Source organism: Theobroma umbraticum, unplaced genomic scaffold, assembly GCF_002168275.2.
Source record: "Theobroma umbraticum cultivar Fairchild unplaced genomic scaffold, ASM216827v3 scaffold_44.0, whole genome shotgun sequence".
Lineage (NCBI taxonomy): Eukaryota > Viridiplantae > Streptophyta > Magnoliopsida > Malvales > Malvaceae > Theobroma > Theobroma umbraticum.
This window is the reverse complement of record NW_018397255.1, coordinates 8639706-8661803: the sequence shown is the minus strand read 5'-3', so window position 1 is coordinate 8661803 and position 22098 is coordinate 8639706. Positions and strand designations below refer to the sequence as shown.

Genomic DNA, 22098 nt, shown 5'->3' with positions numbered 1-22098 from the left:
ACTTGTGGGTTAGGTTGTTTTGGTCTAGCCCATGTTATTTGCTTAAAAATGTATTTTTTGATGATGTAGGATTAATTCAAATTATTTTAGCATAATATTCTAAAAATTTTTAGATTATATTTTAGGGTTAGGAAATTAAAACAAATAGAAGAATACAAAAATAATAATAATAACAGAAAATAATAAAAAAGTTTTAAATATGTTTAGCTATAAAAAGAATTTAAACTTAGATGACTATGTATTTATAAAAATATATGGATTTAGATAAGTGAAATATATATAAATAGGGAAAATGTCCAAATATAATATAGTTATGGCGATAGATTTAGCTATGGTAAAAGAATATAGAATTAAATGAACGATTGGTAAAAGAATAAAGATAAGATAAAATAAAAAGAAACTTAAATAGAAAATATGGAATAGGTTTAGTCATAAAAAAATTTATAGAATAGACTTTTATAAGTGAAAAGGAAATAAAAGAGATAGAAAATACAAATATTTAATTATAAATAAGGTAAGTTAGGTATGTAGTAGAAATAAAATACTTAGTTATACAAATTTATATATATAGGTATATGAAAGAAAAAAAAGAATATAACATAGTATAAAATTACAACTTTTAAAAATATAATAGTTGTTTTAGGGTCAAAACTAATGATTGGATGTCCATTCGAGATGCAAGAAGTTGTAATTTCGAATGAATTTCTTTAGGTTAGGAATTTCGATTAAGACTCCACCAATATGATTAAAAGGTCTTAATTTTGAATTTCGATGTTTTTAATTCTAAATAAATAAAAATTATATATACTCAATTAGTCAAAATATAAACAAAAAATAAATATAATAATAAATGTAAGAGAACAAATGACATATATTTACTTAACGTGTCAAAAGATAAATATAGTATTGTGAAAAATAATAATACTCATGATAATAAATAAATAAATAAAAAGTAATAAAATATTCAATGATGGTAAATTCATAATAATGAATACATTTAAAATATGAAAGATAAATATTTAGTAACAAAAAATAGATTTATAATGGTTACTAAAAGAAAAGAAAAGGATAGATAATAAAAAAAAGGGGAAGAAGTTGGATTAGAAAAATATATACGCAAATAATAATAACTATAAAATAAGATATCTTGCTTAAAGGATATAGAATTTAGGTAAAAAGAGAATAAATATAGTAAAGTAGATAGACACCTTGATAACATAAAAAATATAATTCATAATATACATGCCTATTAACAAAAATAATAAAAAAGAAGTTTTAAAGAAATAACAAAGAAGATATTAAAAGGTTTAGAAATAAATATTAAATTTCATAGGCACATCACACATCACTATTGTATTGTTAAATGCCATGGCATGTAAATTTTTTATGTACAGGAGTATAAGCCCCAATGATGGGATTTTTTGAAGGATCATGCGAAGGTGAGTTTTCTTTGAAAATTTTTCTAGGTGAAAAGATATCTCTGAATCCCATTAATACGATGGGAAAGCTCAGAGAATATGTTTAATAAAAGGCTTTTTCTCGTTATAGATCCGCATTCATGAAAATATTAGTTTTTAAAACACAAATGATTACCTTGATGATGGGATTTATTCGTTAAATTTGCAAAAGCGAGTTTCTTATATAATTCCCTAAGTGAGAGAATATCCCAAATCCCACTAATATGATGGATAAATCTGAGAAATATTCTCAATAAAAAGTTTCATCCGACATTATTTAGATTTTATATAATCCATTTCACAAGCGCATCATGTGCATGTCACACCCATAAAACCAAATAAATTATTTTAATTTGCTAATAAAATAAATAAATGATAATTAAGGAAATATAATGAAATAAATTAAAGAATTAAGGCTCCAAAAGGATAACCTACAATTAAGTGGTATCGTTCGTGGAATAGGCATCATGGGGGTGCTAATCCTTTCTCATGCATAATCGCACTCCCGAACCCAACTTTAAAAAATTGTAAGATCAATTTATCATTTTTTTGATGGACCTAAAATTAATTTAGGATCTCGTCAATTAAAATTGAGTCAATAGGTGACCACTTGAACCTAGAAAAAAGATTGGTGACAGCTCTTTAGTTTTCCACGTCTAACGGACAGATTCTGGACCCACACATTACAATAGAAAGAGATGTTAATAAACGGTAATCGGGTGTGCTCAAACTCTCCATGGCTAACTAGGACCCAGGTCAACTTGAAGGTATGCTTGAATCATCTTCTGATATTGTTGATTTCTCGACTGTAGATTTGGTTGTTTTCGATGTGCAAGGTAACGATAAGGGCGATGGTGTTAAAACATTGATTACTAGCAAAACAAATAAGTGAGAACTTTTGAAATTTGAAAATGAAAGGAACCATAATTCATAGTTAGAAGAGTTTAAGGCCATTAACGAGCTCAGATTGGTGAAGCTTGCTTCTTACACCAAGCTTAACAAAAGCCTTTCTCTGGTTTGTAAAAGGCTTACCCTAGACTTAGGCCTACAGACAAATGTTGAGGAGTTAAAACTCATCCAAGAGAGTTTATTGAACATTTTCAACAATTGGTTTTAATTTATTACACCTTACCTTCTGGTGGTAGAAAAAGGGTTACGTCTTACTTTGAAAACCTCCCTATTCATCTATGGTGTGAAGCTATCTTTTTGAAAATTGGTAATCTCTGAGGTAAGGTAATCAAGGTAAACTAGTCTACAATTTTTTAGCAAAGGTTGGATTTTGTTAAGGCATTAATCATGTTTGAACATGGGAGGATTGTGCTTGAGTGGAAAGAGATGTTAATAAACGATAGTCAAGTTATGCTCAAACTCTCCCCTGCAAACTAATACCTTGGTCAACTTAAAGTTATGCTTGAATCATCCTCTAATAATGTTAATTTCTCAACTGTAGATTTGGCTGTTACTAATGTGTAAGGTAACGATAAGGGTGGTGGTGTTAAAACATAAATTGCTAGTAAAACAAATATGCTAGAACTTTTGAAATTTAAAAATTAAAAGAATGGTAATTCAAAGTTCGATTGGTGAGGCTTGCTTTTTACAACAAGCTTAACAAAAGCCTCTTTCTAGTTTGTAAAGGGCCTACCCTAAACTAAGGCCTACAAAAATGAAGCAGAGAAGTCCAATTCGAGATAGGACTATAATGGATGTATGTTTGTGTTTAGTTAAATGTTGTGATTTTATAGCCACGGATCAGAGAAACCCAATTTGAGAAGGGTCCATTGAACTTGACTAAGCAATTGAGAAATCATTGGATTGTGTCTATACATCCAAGGTTTAATTCAATGAACACTTTATTCCTTGCCTTGCCTTTCTAGAAACTTTTGGGAAATTTTTGTTTAGTAAGTTGAATGTTAGAGATGGGGACAATGTGGAGGTCAACGTCGAATATGCTATTAATAGTTTTATTGAAAGTTTCAATTTAAGAGCTATGGATGAAAGTTATGCTCCAATTATTTCAATGGGGTTTGATCCCTCCATAGAGCCAAGCGCTTTGGTTAAGGTTTATGTTGCAAGTCCTACATTTGATTGATTGTGGGTTTTAAAGGCTTTTAACTTTAAGCCACTTAATGAAGACTCGGTAGGATTACTCGGTCTCGCCAGATTACTTAACGAGGTAGAGGGCAAAAGGGTGGTCGAAACATTCACCCTAAAGAATCACAGCACCCTTCGAAAGTGATTGCCAAGTCCATCTTTGATAGTGATATAGCTAGATGTAAAACCATTATCTTTAAAGACATAGATGATACTCTCATGGTTGGTAAGGATGTCGGGATGCTATTTGAATCTTCTAATACCAAGATAATTACTATATTTGTTGCTCTGGCAAATAATGAAAACCCATGAAGGTATTTTGCTACTTCTTTAATATTCATGTGTTTGCTTTTTTCCTTTCCATGATAGTTATATCTAGGAATGTAAGAGGGCTCGGTAGGTTTGAAAAAAGAAAAGCAGTTAAGCACTAATCAGCTCGACACCATTCTAAAATCATTCTCTTTCAAGAAACCAAATTACGAAGCATTTTTTATAGAGTCGTGGGTCAGATATGAGGCTATGGTGCTTGCATTTATTAGACATAGAGCATGCTTTAATAAATTGTTGGTTTATTCTTGTGGTGGGAAAAATTCATAATTTTGATAGATTCGTTGCCATTGAAAATGTGTATGCCCCTAATGATGAGAGAGAAAGAATGGTGTTTTGAACTGAACTTTTTTTGCCTTGAGAGCCTGGGATGTCAAGGTGTGTTGGAGATGATTTTAATACTATCATAAACTTGTAGGAACATTCTAGATGTAATAACTATGATAGTTCCATAATTCACTTTGCTAATTTAATTGAAAAGTTTGGCCTTATGGATATCTCGATGGTTGGAGGCAATTTAACTTACTTTAGTTTTTACGAAAATGTCCCCTTTAGCATATTTGATCATTTTCTACTTGCTGTTGAGTTTTTAATTATTTTAATTTTTTAATTATTGGTTAAAGGATCATGGATTCAATAATATGTTTGTTGCTCCTTGAAATGAGATTGAGAATTTTAATGGTAAGTGGGCTGTCATTTGGCATCAGCTCAAAGGTACTAAAAGCAATATTAAAAAGTGGCAATATGAAACATTCATGAACTTGTCAAACCAAATCAATTATCTTGAATCAGAAATTCAACATCGATCAGAAAAGATTTAGCAAAATGATTTTAATGAACAATTGTGGGGTATTATAAGAAGTCTTAAAAAGGGAACTATGGCAGCTGCTTAAGATTAAATAGAGAACTTGGCATCGAAAATCCTATGTGAGATGGTTTTTAAAGGGAGATATTAACACACATTACTTTCACAACATTGCAATGGCTAGAAGACGAGTTAGTTTTATCGAAAAAATTACTACCTAAGGTCGGGCGATTGAAAATCTGATTGGTATTAAGGAGAAAATTACCAAACACTTTGAAAACTTATATGAATTTAAGGATGTCTATAGGCTAAAAGAACTTAATTGTGCTCTCTTTAAGCTCGATGGGGTAGCAATAGTAGCACTTGAAATTAACTCTACTAAGCTAAAAGATGGGAGCTCATTAACAATTGTGATGAGAATAAGATGCCGAGTCCATATGGTTTTAATTTCCACTTTCAGAAAAGGCAGTGGAGGGTCATCAAGGATGAGATAATGAAATTTGTTACAAATTTTTATAATACTAGTACTCTAGAGAAAGAAATTAATGCATCATTTATCACGCTTATTCCAAAATGTGAAATACCTAGTTTTCTTCATGACTATCGTTCGATCAGTTTGGTAGGATGCTTATATAAAATTGTATCCAAAGCACTTTCTATGAGACTTTGAAAAGTTATCATTGATCTAGTTGGTATTAACCAGTTTACTTTTATCCATGTAAGGCAATTCTTAGATTGCACCTTCATAGCCAATGAGATGATTAATCTTATGTGAAAAAATCGGCAAGGTGGTCTCCTTTTTAAAATGGATTTTGAGAAAGTTTTTGATAGAGTATCATGGGAGTTTCTTGATCTAGTGATGAAACTAATAGGCTTTGAGGATAAATGGCTCTCTTTGATTATAGCTTGCATTTTAGCTACCATGGTCTCTATCTTAGATAATGGTTCTCTAATAAGGGAATTTCCTATGAAGATAAGCCTTAGACAAGGCTATCCATTGTCTCATTTCCTTTTTGACTTGGTTTTCAAGGCCTTTAGTGCATTGATGTATAAGGCTACTAGTCGGCAACATACTCTAGCGTTGTGGTTTGTAATTTTATGTTCTTTGTTTCACATTCTCAATACGTCAACTATACAGTAACCTTTTATGACCTGAATTCTCTCTCTCTTTTAAATACTAAGTGAATGTTGAGATGTCTTCAAGTTGTTTTGAGACTCAAGATCAACTTGAACAAAATTTACCTTAATGGTGTTGGCATTGATTAATCTTTGATTGATTCATGGGCTGATTTGATTAAATGTAGACTTAGTAAACTACCTTTTACCTATCTAAGGTTACCTTTAGGTGTTATTTCGAGCTCCATAAGCATGTGGTAAACAATGATCAAAAAATTGGAGGCTAGATTATCTTATTCAAAGGTTAAAACTCTATCTATGGGGCCATGTCTTACCTTGCTTAAATATGTTTGAGTTGCCTTCCTATTTTTCACATATCTTTACTTCACATGTCAGTTAAAATTCAAACGACCATTGAAAGAATTTCAGAGAGTTTCTTTAGGGAGGCCCCAATTTAGTACACAAATTGTATCATGTCAGTTGGGATGACATATGTAATTTGAAGGGTCTTGGTGGGCTTGGTTTTGTTGACATCAGACCTAAAAATAGAGCTTTACTAAATAATTAGCTTTGGTGGTATGGCAATGAGCCATAGAGTCTACGAAAGTGAGTTTTAGCAAAAAAAAATTTGGTTGGATCATAGAATGATTATGCCGAGCATGGGAAATCCTCTTAAAGAATGTAATATTTAGAAAAACATCAGTAAGCCTCTCTGAGGTAATTGTGACCACAATTCTTTTATGACTAATTGTATGGGTCTATCCTTAAGCTGTGGCAATAGACTCCATTTTTGGGATGATGATTGGGCAAGTAGCTATATCCTTCGAAGTGTTTTCCTAAAGATATATGCCTTGGCAATGAAAACATCGAGTTATATTAGTGAATTTGGTAGCTAGAATGGAAACGAATGGTCTTAGACTATCGAGTTGCACCAGAACATATTTGATTAGGAAAAAGAACAATGGGACAACTTTAAACAACTCATTTATGACTAAGTTGTCAACAAGGGCTTTCAAGATAAATTGATATGGAAGAGGCATTCAAGTTGTAACTATTCTTTCAATTCCTTCTATCAGCAAGTTTTAATTTCCAACATAACTCTAACCAGCCATTGGAAACTTGTTTGGTCGAGACTTGCTCCTCTTAAGATTGAGATCCTATGTTGGTGGATTTTAAAAAGTTGATTGGCAGTCAAAGATGAGTTGGTAAGTAAAGGCATCATCAGCTTAAAGGCAACCATGTGCTTGTCGTGTTGTAACAGCTCAAAAACAGTAAGGCATCTCTTTTTTAACTACACTAAATCATGGATCTTGTGGCAATAATAGTGTTGTTTGTTGAATATTCATTGCGTGGTCCATGAAAATCCCTTTATATGTCTTCCCTCTTAGTTTGATATTGCTAGTTCACTTAGTTTTGGGTTGGTGTGGAAAGTGGTGTGGTACACCACTATTTAAGCTATCTAGACTTACAGGAATGATGTTGTCTTTAATGACAAAAGTTAGGCTAGTGAGCAAATTTTTAAGCTTTTGAAAGTTAGAGCAGCTTAGTGGATGCATGCGAAATGGCCTGGTCACTTTGCACCTAGTATAAACCTTACACGATTCCCTAATGAAGGTGTCATATGTACTTGATCAAAAAATGCAAAAGCTCTGGGCCTTAGTCAAAGCCAAGAGCTAGGTGCCTCAAATTCAACACTGACAGATCCTCTTAAGGTTGTCTTGGTGACTCAACTATTGGTGGTGTTTTGAAGAATAAGTCCAAAGATGTTCTTGCATTGTTATCTAAAGCCATAGGTATCTTAGAATTTAGCAAAGCAGAGCTATTTATAGTTAAAGATGCTGTCATTACTCACATTGCTTCAAGGTGGTGTTCTTCCCACATCCTCACCCTTGAATGTGATAATCGCAATGTTGTCAAGTGGCTAACGAATCCTAATAGCATGTCTTGGAGGTTAAGAGCTACGATTATTCAAACTTGTTCCATCCTTGCTAAGATAGATAGATGGTCCATAATTCACATTCCATGATCCTTTAATGATGTGGTTGACTTGTTGGCTAAGGAAGGTATGCTTAGTCCTTTCAAGTTTCTCTAGATCAATGATGGTATTTCACATGAGGTATGTTTGCACAAGACTAATCAAGCTACTATTACATACTCCTAAGCTACGAATGACCAATTTGTTAGATCTTGTACTGCTTGATATGGTTTGCTTGATGGTTGGCATGTTATCTTAGAAGTGCTCCTTGTCTATGCTTGATGTTTCTTGGTTTGCTGAATTTGGTGACTGATTTGATCTTCCTTGACTATGTTGTTTGGGACTCTTTGAATTTTCTTCTAGTTATACAAGCTTTTGATGATATCAGGTTAATGAATGGGTGGCACTAGGGGTCCCTTTACTTTTTGTTTCTCTATTATTGTGTTACATAGGTCTTTTCCTTGTATTTTTGCTTGAAAATACTAACATATCGTAATTGATAATGATGTGGCATAATGACATATCTTAATTGGTAATACGTTATGTGCTAATTTAATACGGTAACATGATCATATGACATTTTTCACCATCCATATCAACGCTATATAAATATAAAATAATAAATGGCATTTTGACTAATGACAATTAGTCAATCATTAGTTATAAGGACTTATTTGATCCAAAATAAAAATACAAAGTCTTGATTGAGCACAATAAAAGAATAAAAATTTATTTGAATTTTCTTGAATAGTTTAAGAACTTATTAGAGTATTATGCCAACCACTTTTTTAAAATCCAAACCTTCTAGATTTATATTTGATAGGTCTTGTTAAATAGATTATATAAACAAACTTACAAATAATTTGAATAAATTTGAATACATTATTTAAATAGATAATTTATTAAAGATTATGAAAAAAAAATTTCACTTTTATTATCATTAGTTTATTGTTTACATAATTGAATTCTGTCAATCTATAATGTAAGGAATTTTATCAAACTTTTGTCCTCATATAATAAGGCCTCACTTTATTAAGGTACAATTATTAACATATTATGATAATTCTTATATTAAAAACATCGCATTGTGATTGTACATAATCTATTTATTAAAAATAAAATATGATCATGACTGATGAATTGTTATCTCCATTATCGGACATGTGAACATTACAACTAATTATTATATGCACAAAAATAAAAATAACAAATTATCATTTCATCAAGTAAAATTTTAATCAATAAATATTAATTTTGGTAAAATAGAAAGTCGAATAATTACTAACAATGTATATATACATAAGTATAATTTATAATCGACGAGTTTGTAATCTATAAATAATTTAAGAGAATGGATATATATGTTGGTAAAAAATATTTTTCTACATATAAAAAGACATCAAACTTTGTTCTATTCTTAAATTGACCTTTTATAATTTATGATTGATTTAAGTTTTAGATACAAAAAAATCTTACACATATTTAAATTCTAATTGATACTAATCAATTCTAATTTCCATTGTACTTCGTCCTTTGGTCTAGAAATTAATTAAGATTGTCCAACTTTGTATCCATCAAACCAAATTAAAATTTATGCGAACTATATAGTAAAAAAGAAATTTACTTAAAAATTAAGAAATTAAAAACTTTCACTGATTTATATTTTGAACTTTCTATCATATATATCAAGCACAAAGACTTAGTTATTTTTAATTTAATGGACCATTTATAGAAAAACAACGTACCAGTGTTGTACCTTAGGAACCAATTGCTTCTACGTGGTCCAGACAACAATGGAATTTGTGATTTAGAATGGGAAAACCATGCCACTCCAAAGACCTGGAATGGCCAAACTTGCTTTAAGTTGGTCAAAAGAGCAAGGAAAATGAATATTGGTATTTATACATGGAAACAGAGGTGAAAAGGACAACCCTTTGTTCCAAAAGTCCAAGTCCATTTTTCTTTTCGTGTTTCTGGCTTGTAAGAGTCTAAGTCCTTGATTTGATTATGGGCACAAATAGTCAAGTCTTCAAGAACCTTCGTTCCGGAGACAAACCAAATCCACCAATTCTTGGATGCTCTACCCCTTCTGGTTTCTCTTTTAATTTCTTACGTAATACTGTATAGCTCATGACTTTTTTTTCCCCTCTATGTCATGCAAGCCGAACAAAAAATCATTTGTTTTTGTGCTCACTTTTTTTTTTCTTTTTACATATAATTTTAGTGTACACAAAAAAATAATACTTTTCTCGTCGTCACATAAATATGTTAAGCCCTTCTTAAAATTCGAGACCTGTGTCTTTTTCTAGTCTTTGATTATCATCAATACGATTTTCTCTTCTTTGTATAAAATTAGAGATTGTCATTTTTTAAAGAAAAAGTTTTCCATTATCTTTTCTTAAAGGAGGATATAATGATAAAATGATATATTTACATTTTTTTTTCTCCTCTCATTATTCAACTCTATTAAGCAATAAGCAGAAATATACCTTTCTTCCTATATGTCCACTTCTCTATCATTACTACGCAAGTATGTTGTGGAAAGAAGGAAGAATATACGTTTTAAATCCCGTACCTTTCCTCCTCTCCTAATTCTTCAATCCCTTCATTTTCCTTCCGTCGTCTGTACTTAAGAAAGTCTAAACTTGGAATTATTACGATTAAAGGCAAGTAATAACACTAACTCGATGACGATAATGTGGTGTTCAATGTCAATCTTGTGACCTACATTGGCAAGTTGATTCGATTATCCCCTTTTCATATTTGCTTGGCAAGACAGAAAAATTAAAATCAAGACAAAAGAAAAAAAAAAGATTGTACGACTTACGGCGTAACTATAACCATTCAAGAGTCAAAACGTATAAACTCTATAAGAATGTTCGAACCATATAGGAAAAATGTTCAATATTTAATAATAGATAAAAAGTAAAGAAAAATATATAAATAAATAAATAGTAATTAGGTGAAATTTAAGAAAATATGACATAAAAGATTATTAATTAAGATTATAACATGATTAATTGTATCATTTTTTGAACAGATGTTACATAGGTGATATTGATATTTTTCCCATGTATAATCGTATTTTTATAATTTAAAATTATTTTATAAATCGGAATATATTTTTTTTGAAATGAATTTAAATCAAGTTTAAAATTTCATTAAAAGGTGATAAATTTAAATAGGTGATTAATCACATCTAAATAAAAAAGATTCATGATTACTATTTTTTTTTTTTTTTGGAACAATCCAATTCTCAATTCCATACGTTATGACAATAATCATTAATAATTATAAAAATATTCTACAAAAATTAATAAAAATATTAAAAATAAAATTTTATTCATTTATTGAGATTCGTGAACTAGTGTCAATACTTGAAATTAAATAAGATTAGAAAATGAGTCTACTTTTTTTCCATAAATTAATTAAAGAAAACAAAACCATTCGGTCCATATAGTAGGTCTAAATGTGTTTGGCAACGTTAGCAATGAGGCTATTACTTCATTATGCAATATTTCAAAATAAGAGAACTAGTTCTATAAAGATGATCGTGTATAATATATTTTTCAATAAATCGTAGCAATTAAATTTGTTAAAGTAAACTTGTTAATAATTCAATGCATGATGGTATATACGTTTAAATAGTGAATTATAATCTGAGTGGGCAAGAATCTCATTCTTTTTCTTTCCATAATCTTCCAAGTTCCATCCTATGGATCTCAATCTTTCTCTTTCTATAGATGCATGTTTAAAATTTAAAATCCTTTTCACAGAATGTCCCTTCAAATATAAAAATTTTATATTGACTCCAAACATTAAAATTTAAAATTTTATGTAAATGAAATTTGAATTAGAGCATTGGGAAAATTTTATATGCCTTGAGACGTATTGATTATAACGCTATATTATCTTTAAGGTAATTATATTTCTCTACTTTGATGTTGGGATTAATGACAATATATCTCTAAAATTCAACAAAGTAATCAGAGAATTACAAACAACAAAACTACAAATTTCTTTTTAAAGTTTCAGACAAAAAGGAGTTGGTTTGTGAGGAAGAAAAAGAACAACTAATCTTTTTTGAATTATTAATTTTGACTTTCAATACCTATTTATAGAAAACTTTATGATTATTCATAAAATGTCAGTACTATTCATAAAAAGGTCATATTAATCATAAAAAAAAATTATACCTTCATATATAAAACGTTAACTAGATAAATTCAACATTAATTAATTCAATAGAAGGAATCTTGAGTTATGAATTGCCTAAGATGAATAAATGCTTTTATACCTTCATGTATATATGACGGTTACTAATTGCTTATGTTATCACGACATACGTTACAATGAGGAAGAAAAAAAACTCAATCGTCTGCCTTCTGGAAAGCGAAAGAATTCTTCAACGCCGGTGTGAACGATAGAAAGTGCAAATATTCTCTCACCACCTCTCTTTACGAAAATTCTCTAATGCAATCCAACCGCCAGTTAGTTCATTTTGCATTCCCCCCGCTCCATCATTATCTTCATTCCCAACTCTCTCTCTTACCAATTCTAAGTGGGTCAGACCAACAAGCCTGGGCAGCTAGCCTATTAGAGATGGCCCAAGGCTGGGCAACCCACCCAAGTTAGAGAGCTCGACCAACTCAAGCGAGTTGGGGCATAGATTTTGAGACTCCAATCTGGGCACTACGTGCAGACCTCAGTTCTTCACCGACTTGCAAATATCATAAATGTTACCCGGATGAGAAATCTTCCTTATACACGCTAAATTCATTCCCCCCCCCCCCCAAAAAAAATAGAAATAGGTCAGTGGACTAGCTCCTTGATCAATGTGGGTTGCAACTACTGAGGGATGGTCTTAAACTTGCTCTAGTGAAACCGGTACGATTGGAAAGTAGCTTATGTTTTCTTCGAATTTGTATCTAAACAAAGTGGAGATTAATTACTTGATTTGGACGTTTTCGGTGAAATTCTTTGTATTATTGGAAAAATGCATCTTGAAGTTGTATACCTAGTGGGATCTTGAAGAGAGGATGAGACGGAGGAAAAATATGGTTTGGGAACAGGCAGACAGAATGGTGTCAATTCATGATTGAAAAGGAAGACAGATCTAAACCATTGAGGCATAGGTCTCAAAAGGAAAAGGCAGGTAAGAGCTGGATCATGCTTGCTTGAAATTGAACCATCCTAATTATTAACTTATAGAAACCCGGTTTCAGAGTTTGTTTTCCATCTGATGTTCCGCCAAATCCTATACAATGTCAACTATTAAATTGTGAATTTAATTATAGTTTGGAGTACCAAATATGTAACTAACCAAAAAGAAAAACATATTTTTTCACCTATAAAAAACTTGTTTCGTATATTACTGTGTATTGAACATAGGTGATAGATAATACTTTACAATGCAATGTGATTATAAATAATATAATTACAGAAAAAATAATATTACAGTATTTGATATACAAACAAAATAATAATTAAAATATCAAAAAGATAATTTTGATACTTTTAGTTTAGAAGTACTTTGTTACCAATGTAATGTTAATTTTTAAAATTATTCTTATTTATTAAAATATAAGTTTAATATACTTGTATTTTTTATTATTAATTTAATAAAATATCACCTCTTAAATATATTTTTAATATCATATATTTTATTTTCATTTCTTATTATAATCTTATATATTTTATTTTTATTTTTAATCTAATTTTTTATATTATATATTTTATTTTAATTTCTCTTATTCATATTATATAAATTTTTATTTTTATTTTATATATTTTATTTTAATATTTTTTATTTTAGTTATAACATTATAAAATGTTTTTAACAAAATAATAAAGTTAAAAGGTAAAATTATCTTTAAAATATTACAGAGTATGTGACTGCATTAGTTTTGAACTGTAATCATATTATATCACTTGATTATAATATAATATATTATAATATTATATTACAATAATTTGTTACAAAACAAACATTATAATGTAATTTTAATTAATCTTATTACAAAGAATATACTCTCCATTTTCTCATACAAACGCTATCATAGTTCATTTTCTTTCCAAATTTAACCTTTTATAAAAAACAATTTAAACAATTTTGAAGGAACTATTCTTAAAGACAATAAGTATTATTAGCATCAAACTTAGGACAACACATTTACAAAAAACTATAAAATTAAACACTCCAAACCATTTCATTGATGACCTATCCACCCAATAAGATAAAAAGTTCTCTTAAGACAGATGTAAAGCAAGAACTGACAGCAAACTGCTAAACAAAGTAAACATTATTTGAAAAGACCCATCTGAAACGGCATCACTTCAATTCTTGAAAGGAGCAGCATAGAGCTGGAGAACCTTCTGCCAGGAAGGTCTGCTGCTAATATCATCCCACCAAGCACTAACATGCTTCCTGCTCCTTATCATGTACTCCTTTCCCATTTGATCCACCAAGTACTGAGTAAATGGCAGGTGGCTAAGGTCAGCAAGGCTGAAGAAATCACCAGCTAAGTACTTGCTCTTTGACAGCCTCTCCTCATAAATATCCAGCACCTTGGCAAGCTTTTCCTCACTCTCTTTGATCAAGTTTTCATCACGAGGGAACCCCAACTTGGAGGAAAACATGATTTGAACGGTCAGGGTGTAAATTGGTGGGTTGTAGCTCTGTGCCTCGACCTCTAGCCAGTTTTCAACAAGACCTCTTTCCTCTACTGTCTTCCCCAGCAGATCAGTTCCCTGTGACTTGTATTTCTCTGCATAGTACCTCAGGATGGCACGGGATTCTGCACAACTCGCATTATGAAATTCATCAATCCATTTAATTATAAAATAAAATAAAAGTAAAAAGGCAAATTAAAAAGTAGGCACTCACAAATTCAACTCTTGCTCGATACTTTTTGTTAGGCTTAGGCAATGCTTGGTTGATCAGATTCTTGCAATTATATAACATGTAAAATCTTGACCCAAGTGTTCAAGTGAAATTCACCATGACTACCACTTTCATTATAAATAATGATAAAAAGTTTTATAATTGTCCATTCACGGTGATTGTTTCTGACAGGGGAACCCACTTTTTACTTCAATTGTTTATGCATAGTAGATTAGATAGGAGAGACACGAGAAGAAATTTGGCCTGCTGCCCCTTTTTTTCCCTTATTCTTTCTCAAAGATCCTCAAGAAAACTGGGGAGAAGGTATCATCTGAATTTAAAAGTAAAAGAACGGAGATTAATTACCATATAAAGTATAGTCTCCATCTTGAGTGACAGGAACTGTTCCAAAAGGCTGCAAACAGCAGAAAAGAACAGATTGACACAAACGTAAACATAATCTTCGCTGAGAATTGGAACATGATTAAACAATTTCTACTTAAATTTTTTCAAAAAGAAAGAACGAAAGAAAGAAAAGGTTGTTGCTGCTGACCTGCAACTTGAGGAATTCAGGGTCTTTGTGCTCTCCTTTGAGCAAATCAACCGGGACAGTCTCAAACTCAACCTCCTTTTCAATAAGACAAACGAGCACACGCTTTGGGGAAGCATAGGCTGGGCCATAAACCTTCACCACCATTGTTGTTGACTGTAATATTGCTAATTCTCTTCCTTTCAAGTCTTTTATTGAAAGTGTTCAATGAATGTCACAGACTAAATGTTCACACCAATCTATAGAATGGCGATGATAATTTTTTGGGGTCCACAAGAATTGAAAGGTGGGACCTGGCGGCTCCAACCTCAATTCGAAGTAATTATCTAGGGTTTTTGCTAAGTACAGCTAGACCCTTTAATGGATATAAAGGGGAATAGTGGGCGTATCAATTACGTAATTACTATTGTTTACCCTTGTTGTGGTTGTTGTTGAGAAAGTAACGCCTGGGCATCCTTTCCGATGATTCAAAGATAAAGACACGACAAGTCAAGACGTCTGACCACAACCAGTGAGTCATCCACGTGGTCTTATGACAGTGGAGAATCACCCAGGGTTAGGTCAATTGTTTTGTCCTAATGATGGAAAATATATTCCGTGCATGCCCCGGAGCCAACCAATTCCATCGACTCTTTTGTTTTTAATTACAATTGTCCAACAATGCTAAATACCTTACAAAGTGCGAAAGAGTGGAAATCAATACGGGAAGTATCTTGCCAATGCGAGAAAATTAGTTGCACCCAACGGCCTAATTAAAGAGGTTGTTTTCTATGGTGTAAATAAAGAAAAAGTGGATTTGTTTTATGAAAGACGCTATGGACCCACACTTGCAGCATTCACGGGAAAATGGATAATAGCTAAGTTAATAAACATAATTATAAAAGATTTTTAAATTATTTTAAAAATTTTAAATAAATTTTTAATCTCTTATTACATTTAAATAAATTTTTATATTTTTATTATAAATCAAATAAATTTTTTTATTTTTATTTTAAGTTAAATAAGTTATTATAACTTATAGTTGATTTAATCAAAATATCACTTATCATTTTATGTTATGTGATGCTTATATGTCATATTAGCATATCATATAAATGATGACTTGATATGTTGATATGGGATGATGATATGATCCAGTGATATATTTTACCTTCTACGTTGCTAATGTGTGGACATAAAATAATAAATACTAATTTAACTTATGTATATTAGTCAATTATTAGTCATATGAGTTTATTTGAGTTAAAATAAAAATATAAAAATTTGATAAAATGTAAAAGAAGAATAAAAATTTATTTGAATTATTAAAAATAATTTAGGCACTTTTTTTTCAAGAATCATGCTAAATTAATGTTAATACTACCATCATCAACCTTTGATTGGATAATTTGCAATTCAAGCACTTAACCAAAAAAATATTACAATTCAATTGCTTCCGCTTTTGCAAATTTTGTCCCCGTTAATTAATTTTCAGATATTACATGGATGAAACTAAATTTATAAGCTAAAAATAAAAAATAAAAAAAGTAAATTTATAAACTAAATTCTGTCCTTAAAAACAAAAAGTAATTAATAAATTAAAAAATAATTGAAACTAATTCAACAAATTTAATTGTGCCACCTACTTTCAGGCATTTTACTTATTTCACCTAACGTCAATATTAAATATTTATTAAAGAAAATGACTTCATATGTAGCAAGAAGAGTATTAAATTAGAGAATTTCTCTTTATCTCAGTTAGAAAAATTATCACTACAAAACACGTCATTTAAATTTTATATAATAAACAGTACTCTTAAAACTAATTAAAAAAATTAAATATTATTTATATGTAAAATTTTAAATAAATTTTATTTTTACTAATCAATAAAATTTTAAAAAATTAATTTGTAAGACATACGTCATCGCCACAAATATGATGATTCATTAATAATAATAAGACATGAAAATAAAAATTAAATATCAATTAATAACAAGCGGCTAACAATTTTTTATGGGCATAAATTGTTAATTTTTCAAATAAAATAATAACACCCTAAAGTTATTTTTTTCTCATATAAAATTTTGTGTTTTACTTTTATTTCCGGTAACCGTGTTAAATTTTCAATTAATTTTTTGTAAAAAGATAATAAGAATCTTTCTTTCATAATTTTTTTTTAATTTTAAAAAATAAATTTGAGTATTTTTTAGTTTCTTTTATGATTTTGTTTCACTTTATCTCCTCACTTTCAAATTGTTAATTTTTAAGTATTTGGGTTTAGTGATGTTAAAATTCTCATTTATTTATTACTTAAATGAGTCCATGTATATTTTTGTCCAAAAAAAACTTGAACTTCTTACAAATCTATGAGGTGCATTTGTTTGTATTGTTTTGTACTTAGTATTGATTTTATTTTGTATTGATCTATTCGATCATCATTTCCGATTTAGAGAGATCTTCTTGCAAAAAACAGAGGGACTTTAAGCCTATATACTTCCTGTCAGGATAATTGGCTCAATATCACTTCCTGGTATTGATTTATTTGGATAATGAAAAAGGGAGGAAAGAAAGTGAGAGAAAAATAAAAAAAAGAAACCCAGAAAATCTCAATTTTTTAATTAAGCAAATAAAAAATAAAAAAATTATAATAGAAAGCTCTTATTGTCTTTTTTTAAAAAAAAACTAATTAAAAATTTAACCTCACTACTTCTTTTGGGAATAAAAGTAAAACACGAGTTTTTATGTAAAAAAAAAAAAATTTCAAGGTGCTATCCGGAGTTTACCAAATTAAAAATATATTACAAGTTGATGATAATATAGTTTTAAAAAACTGAATTACCAATAATAAAATCTAAATTTATCTGAATGATTCTTCCAAATCAAATTCAATTTGACTTCAAAGTTAATAATTCAATCCAAGTTCAATTCGGAATATCTAAATCGATAACAACACGAGTCTAAAATAATCCCATCCAAACCCAACCCGACCTATCCAATTGCCACCACAAACCCCAATACCCATCTGCCAGACTTGAACCTAAACTTGGTCCGCCCAATTCCTGTAATCTACCAGTAATTTCAATCACCTTAATCTTCCCAATTGCACATTATAAAGGAAAAAAAAAAACTCATTTTACACAATCCTCTTAATCCTGTCAAGTAAGTTGAGAAACTCATTCTTTTTCTTTCCATAGTCTTCCAAGTTCCGTCCTATGAATCTCATTCTTTTTTTTTTTTCTATAGATGTATGTTTAAAATTTAAAATCCTTTTTCACAAGATATCCCTTCAAAGATAAAAAAATTTATATTGACTCCAAACATTAGAATGATCAAATGGATGGAGGTGAAAGAGGGTTTGTGCAATCTAGTACATGAGTTACCAAAACAAAAGAAAAAGAAACGTTTGATTATTGTTTTCCTAAGGGCATATAAAGCTTTCGGGGAGGAGAAACATGAGAATGGTGTGTCACATGTAGCCGATATATTAATAGGGCTTCAGTCCTCTATATACATATATATGTATGTATGTATGTATATGCAAGAGTACATATAAAGCCATTAAAGGTCATTTATGAATATTTAGGATAGAATTCATGTTATTTAAATGTAAGTTGAATAACAAAATTCAGAAATTTTTATATGGCTTGAGATGTATTGATTTGATTAGAACGTTATGTTGTTTTTAAGGTAATTATATTTCTCTAGTTTGCTGTTGGGATTAATGGTAATATACCTCTAAAATTCAACAAAAGCAATCAGAAAATTACAAACAACAAATCTTCAATTCTCCTTTTAAAGTTTAAGAGAAAAAGGAGTTTGGTTTGAGAGAAAGAAAAAGAACAATTTACCATTTTTGAATTATTAATTTTGACTTTAAATATCTATTTATAAATAAATTTATGACTATTCATAAAAGGATCATATTTTTCATAAAAAAGGTTATCACTATTGAATTTTGAACTAATTGACACTGAATTCATCATTAATTAATTCAATAGAAGGAATCTTGAGTTATGAATTGCCAAAGATGAATAAATGTGTTTATACCTTCATATATAAGAAGGATGGTTACTAATTAGCTATGTTATTACGACATATGTTACCATGAGAAAAAAAAAAACCTAAATCATCTGCCTTTTGGAAAGTGAAAGAATTCTTAAACGCTGGTTTGAACAATAGAAAATACAAATATTCTCTCACCCCCTTTCTTTTCAAAAATTTTCTAATGCTATCCAACAATGAGTTAATGCAATTTGCATTCCTTAACTCCATCATTATATTTGATTCATCGATTAATATATAATTCTCTATTCAAAAAAATAAAATTCGTATCTCTCTTTCTCCTAATTAAAAAAAAAAAACTCCATCCTTATACTCTACCCTCGCCAGACTCTCTCTCTCTCTCTCTAACCAAATCAAATCAAGCTCATACTTTGAACATTTCAAGTCCAATTCTAAGTGGGTCAGACCAACAAGCTTGGGCAACTAGCCTATTAGAGATGGCCCAGGGTTGGGTTACCAGCTCAAGCTCGAGAGATGAAATTCCAAAAACTCTTTTAAACATTTGAATATGATTCTTAATCTCTCTTATTTTAAAATGATATTTTTGACACTTTAATTATTAACATCATTTGTCAATAATTAAAAAAAATTAAATGTAATACTACAAAAATATTTTAAATAATAAATACCCTTCATATTATTTTTTGAATTTAAACGCATTCTTTTTTAAAAAAATTCTGTTCATCCTTTTTCCAAAAACCTTAATAAAAAAATCTAAAAATTTTTTATTTGAAATCCTGGAAACTTGAAACTCTATCCAACTTGAAAACCATAAATTTCTTTCTTGAGCTAAAGTCTATTATCATTAAACTTTTTATTTCTCCAACAATTTGATAATTTTTTTTTTCATTGAAAAGAATGTATTAATAGAAAATCTTTTATTGAATGATAGATATACAATACAGTCGGGTCAAGAGATTGTTTTTTCCCTCGTGATTACTAATTTTGTTGAAACACTTTTGCCCAAAATTTGTTATTGGAGAATAAGGTTTAAGGTGACATAAAATGATTTTGATTTGATTATTACATATCAAAAGTTTAAAGGTTTGACGGTGTACCATGTAATGGGTTTCGTTCTCTATTTATAAGGCTTTAGCTGTATTGCATTTTTGTTTTTGATTTCTTGGTTCAGCACAATTGTGTTTGTTATTTGGTTGAGGCTGAGTTTTGATTTTGATGTAGTAATTTCTGTATAGTTGTTGGGAAAAGGCTCTTGTGGTTGACTTGAGATTTGATGGGAAAACAATCTTAATCTTCTTGCAACTTGGGGAGTGATGTTGAGTTTCTATTTGATGATTGGGTTCTTGTTTCTACTGTGGTTGATAGCTCTTTGTATATTTTCATTATGAAATCAAAGCGACTTTTCGAAAGGAAACAAAGTTTTAAGTTTTTTTTTTCTGTCAAATATTAAATTTTATTAAATATCAAATTGAGACAAACTATAGCATTTACAAATCTTGTTTTATAATTTTATTTTTTTCTTCTTTTTCAAATATTAAATTTTATTAAATATCAAATAAATTTGTTACGTTTTGGAAGGAAACATGAACAAAGTTTTTAAAAAGGTATTTGTGTCCTAAAATATTTATATAGTAGTAGATATATTTTTTTTAACAGTTGATTAACAGTGTTAATAATTAAGAGACCAAAAACATAATTTTAAAACAAAAAAAATAACCAAAGTGTCGTTTTGAAATGTTTTGAGGGATCTTTTGGATTTTACCTTGGTAACTGGATAGGCCAAGTCGGATTTGGATTGGACTATTTAGAATTCATGTTATCGATTTAGATATACGAGTTTCACACTTGGGTTGAATTTTTGACATTGAAAGTCAAATTTAATTTAATTTGAACGGATCATTCAGATCAGTTTAATTTTATTAACTGTAATTTAGTTATTCAAAATCATATGATCATTAATTTTTAATATATTTTTAATTTTGATTTTGGATATCAATTTTTTTTTCAAAAACGATTAAATTATATAAGAAGGGAAAAAATGAAATAAAAGTCATTTATTGATTTAGAATTATTTTATATACAAAATTAATAATTTATTCCCAAAAAGGTTGACTAAGTTTTTTATTAATTGATATTGAATTTTTATTTTTGTTGCATTTATTATTATTAATGATTCCTCATATTTGTGGCTATATACCTACCTCTTACAAATTCAATCATAACTCTACAAATTTGAAGTGGTGCTATATAATTTTTTGCACATTAAACTTTTATTGAGAGGTAAAAATAAAAATTATTTAAAATTTTAAATATAAGGAATATTTAATTTTATTTTTAGCTATTTGTAAAAGTTACAATTTAGGATAAAATATTCTTATTTCTAAAGTTTTGATTATAATTCAATTTTGGTCCATTAACATTGAAAATGGACACTCTTCCTCAAAATAATATATTTCATAAACTCATTTAGTCTTTAGTTTAGGTTTGAATTTTTGTTAACTTCATGACGTGTCATAAGTTTATACCCATTTTACTCTTTACTAAAATGATAATTTATGAGGACCATCATTAGTCCAAAATCATTTCTTTTACATTTATAGCCCACCTCAAACATCAAATTTATTATATAAAGATAAAAAAGGTGGAGTTATTTTAAAATTGGATTTTGAGAAAGCTTAGGATTGGTTGATGGGTATTTTTTATATTTGATTTATGTGATTTTGATTTTGTACTTAGGTATTCCTCGATTCTTACTTGGAACTTGGTTGTTAATAGGTTTTGAGATGAATTAGCTCTTTGGCAACGGAAGCTTCTTTCATTAGATGGTAGAATGACACTTATTAATGCAACTTTGTTATCTTTACCTTTATTTTATATGTCAATCTTTAGAG

General features: G+C 29.4%; 1 protein-coding gene across 1 annotated transcript; it reads right to left on the bottom strand.

Annotated features, from left to right (window-relative positions):
* Positions 1-13893: 13893 nt before the first annotated feature.
* LOC110408951 (glutathione S-transferase F9-like) lies at positions 13894-15429 on the bottom strand. Its single transcript, XM_021418112.1, has 3 exons — positions 15208-15429; positions 15021-15069; positions 13894-14568 (listed from the first exon to the last, which is right to left on the bottom strand). The coding sequence occupies exons 1-3, from the start codon at positions 15349-15351 to the stop codon at positions 14108-14110; spliced, it is 654 nt and encodes a 217-aa protein (XP_021273787.1). The 5' UTR covers positions 15352-15429; the 3' UTR covers positions 13894-14107.
* Positions 15430-22098: the final 6669 nt, after the last annotated feature.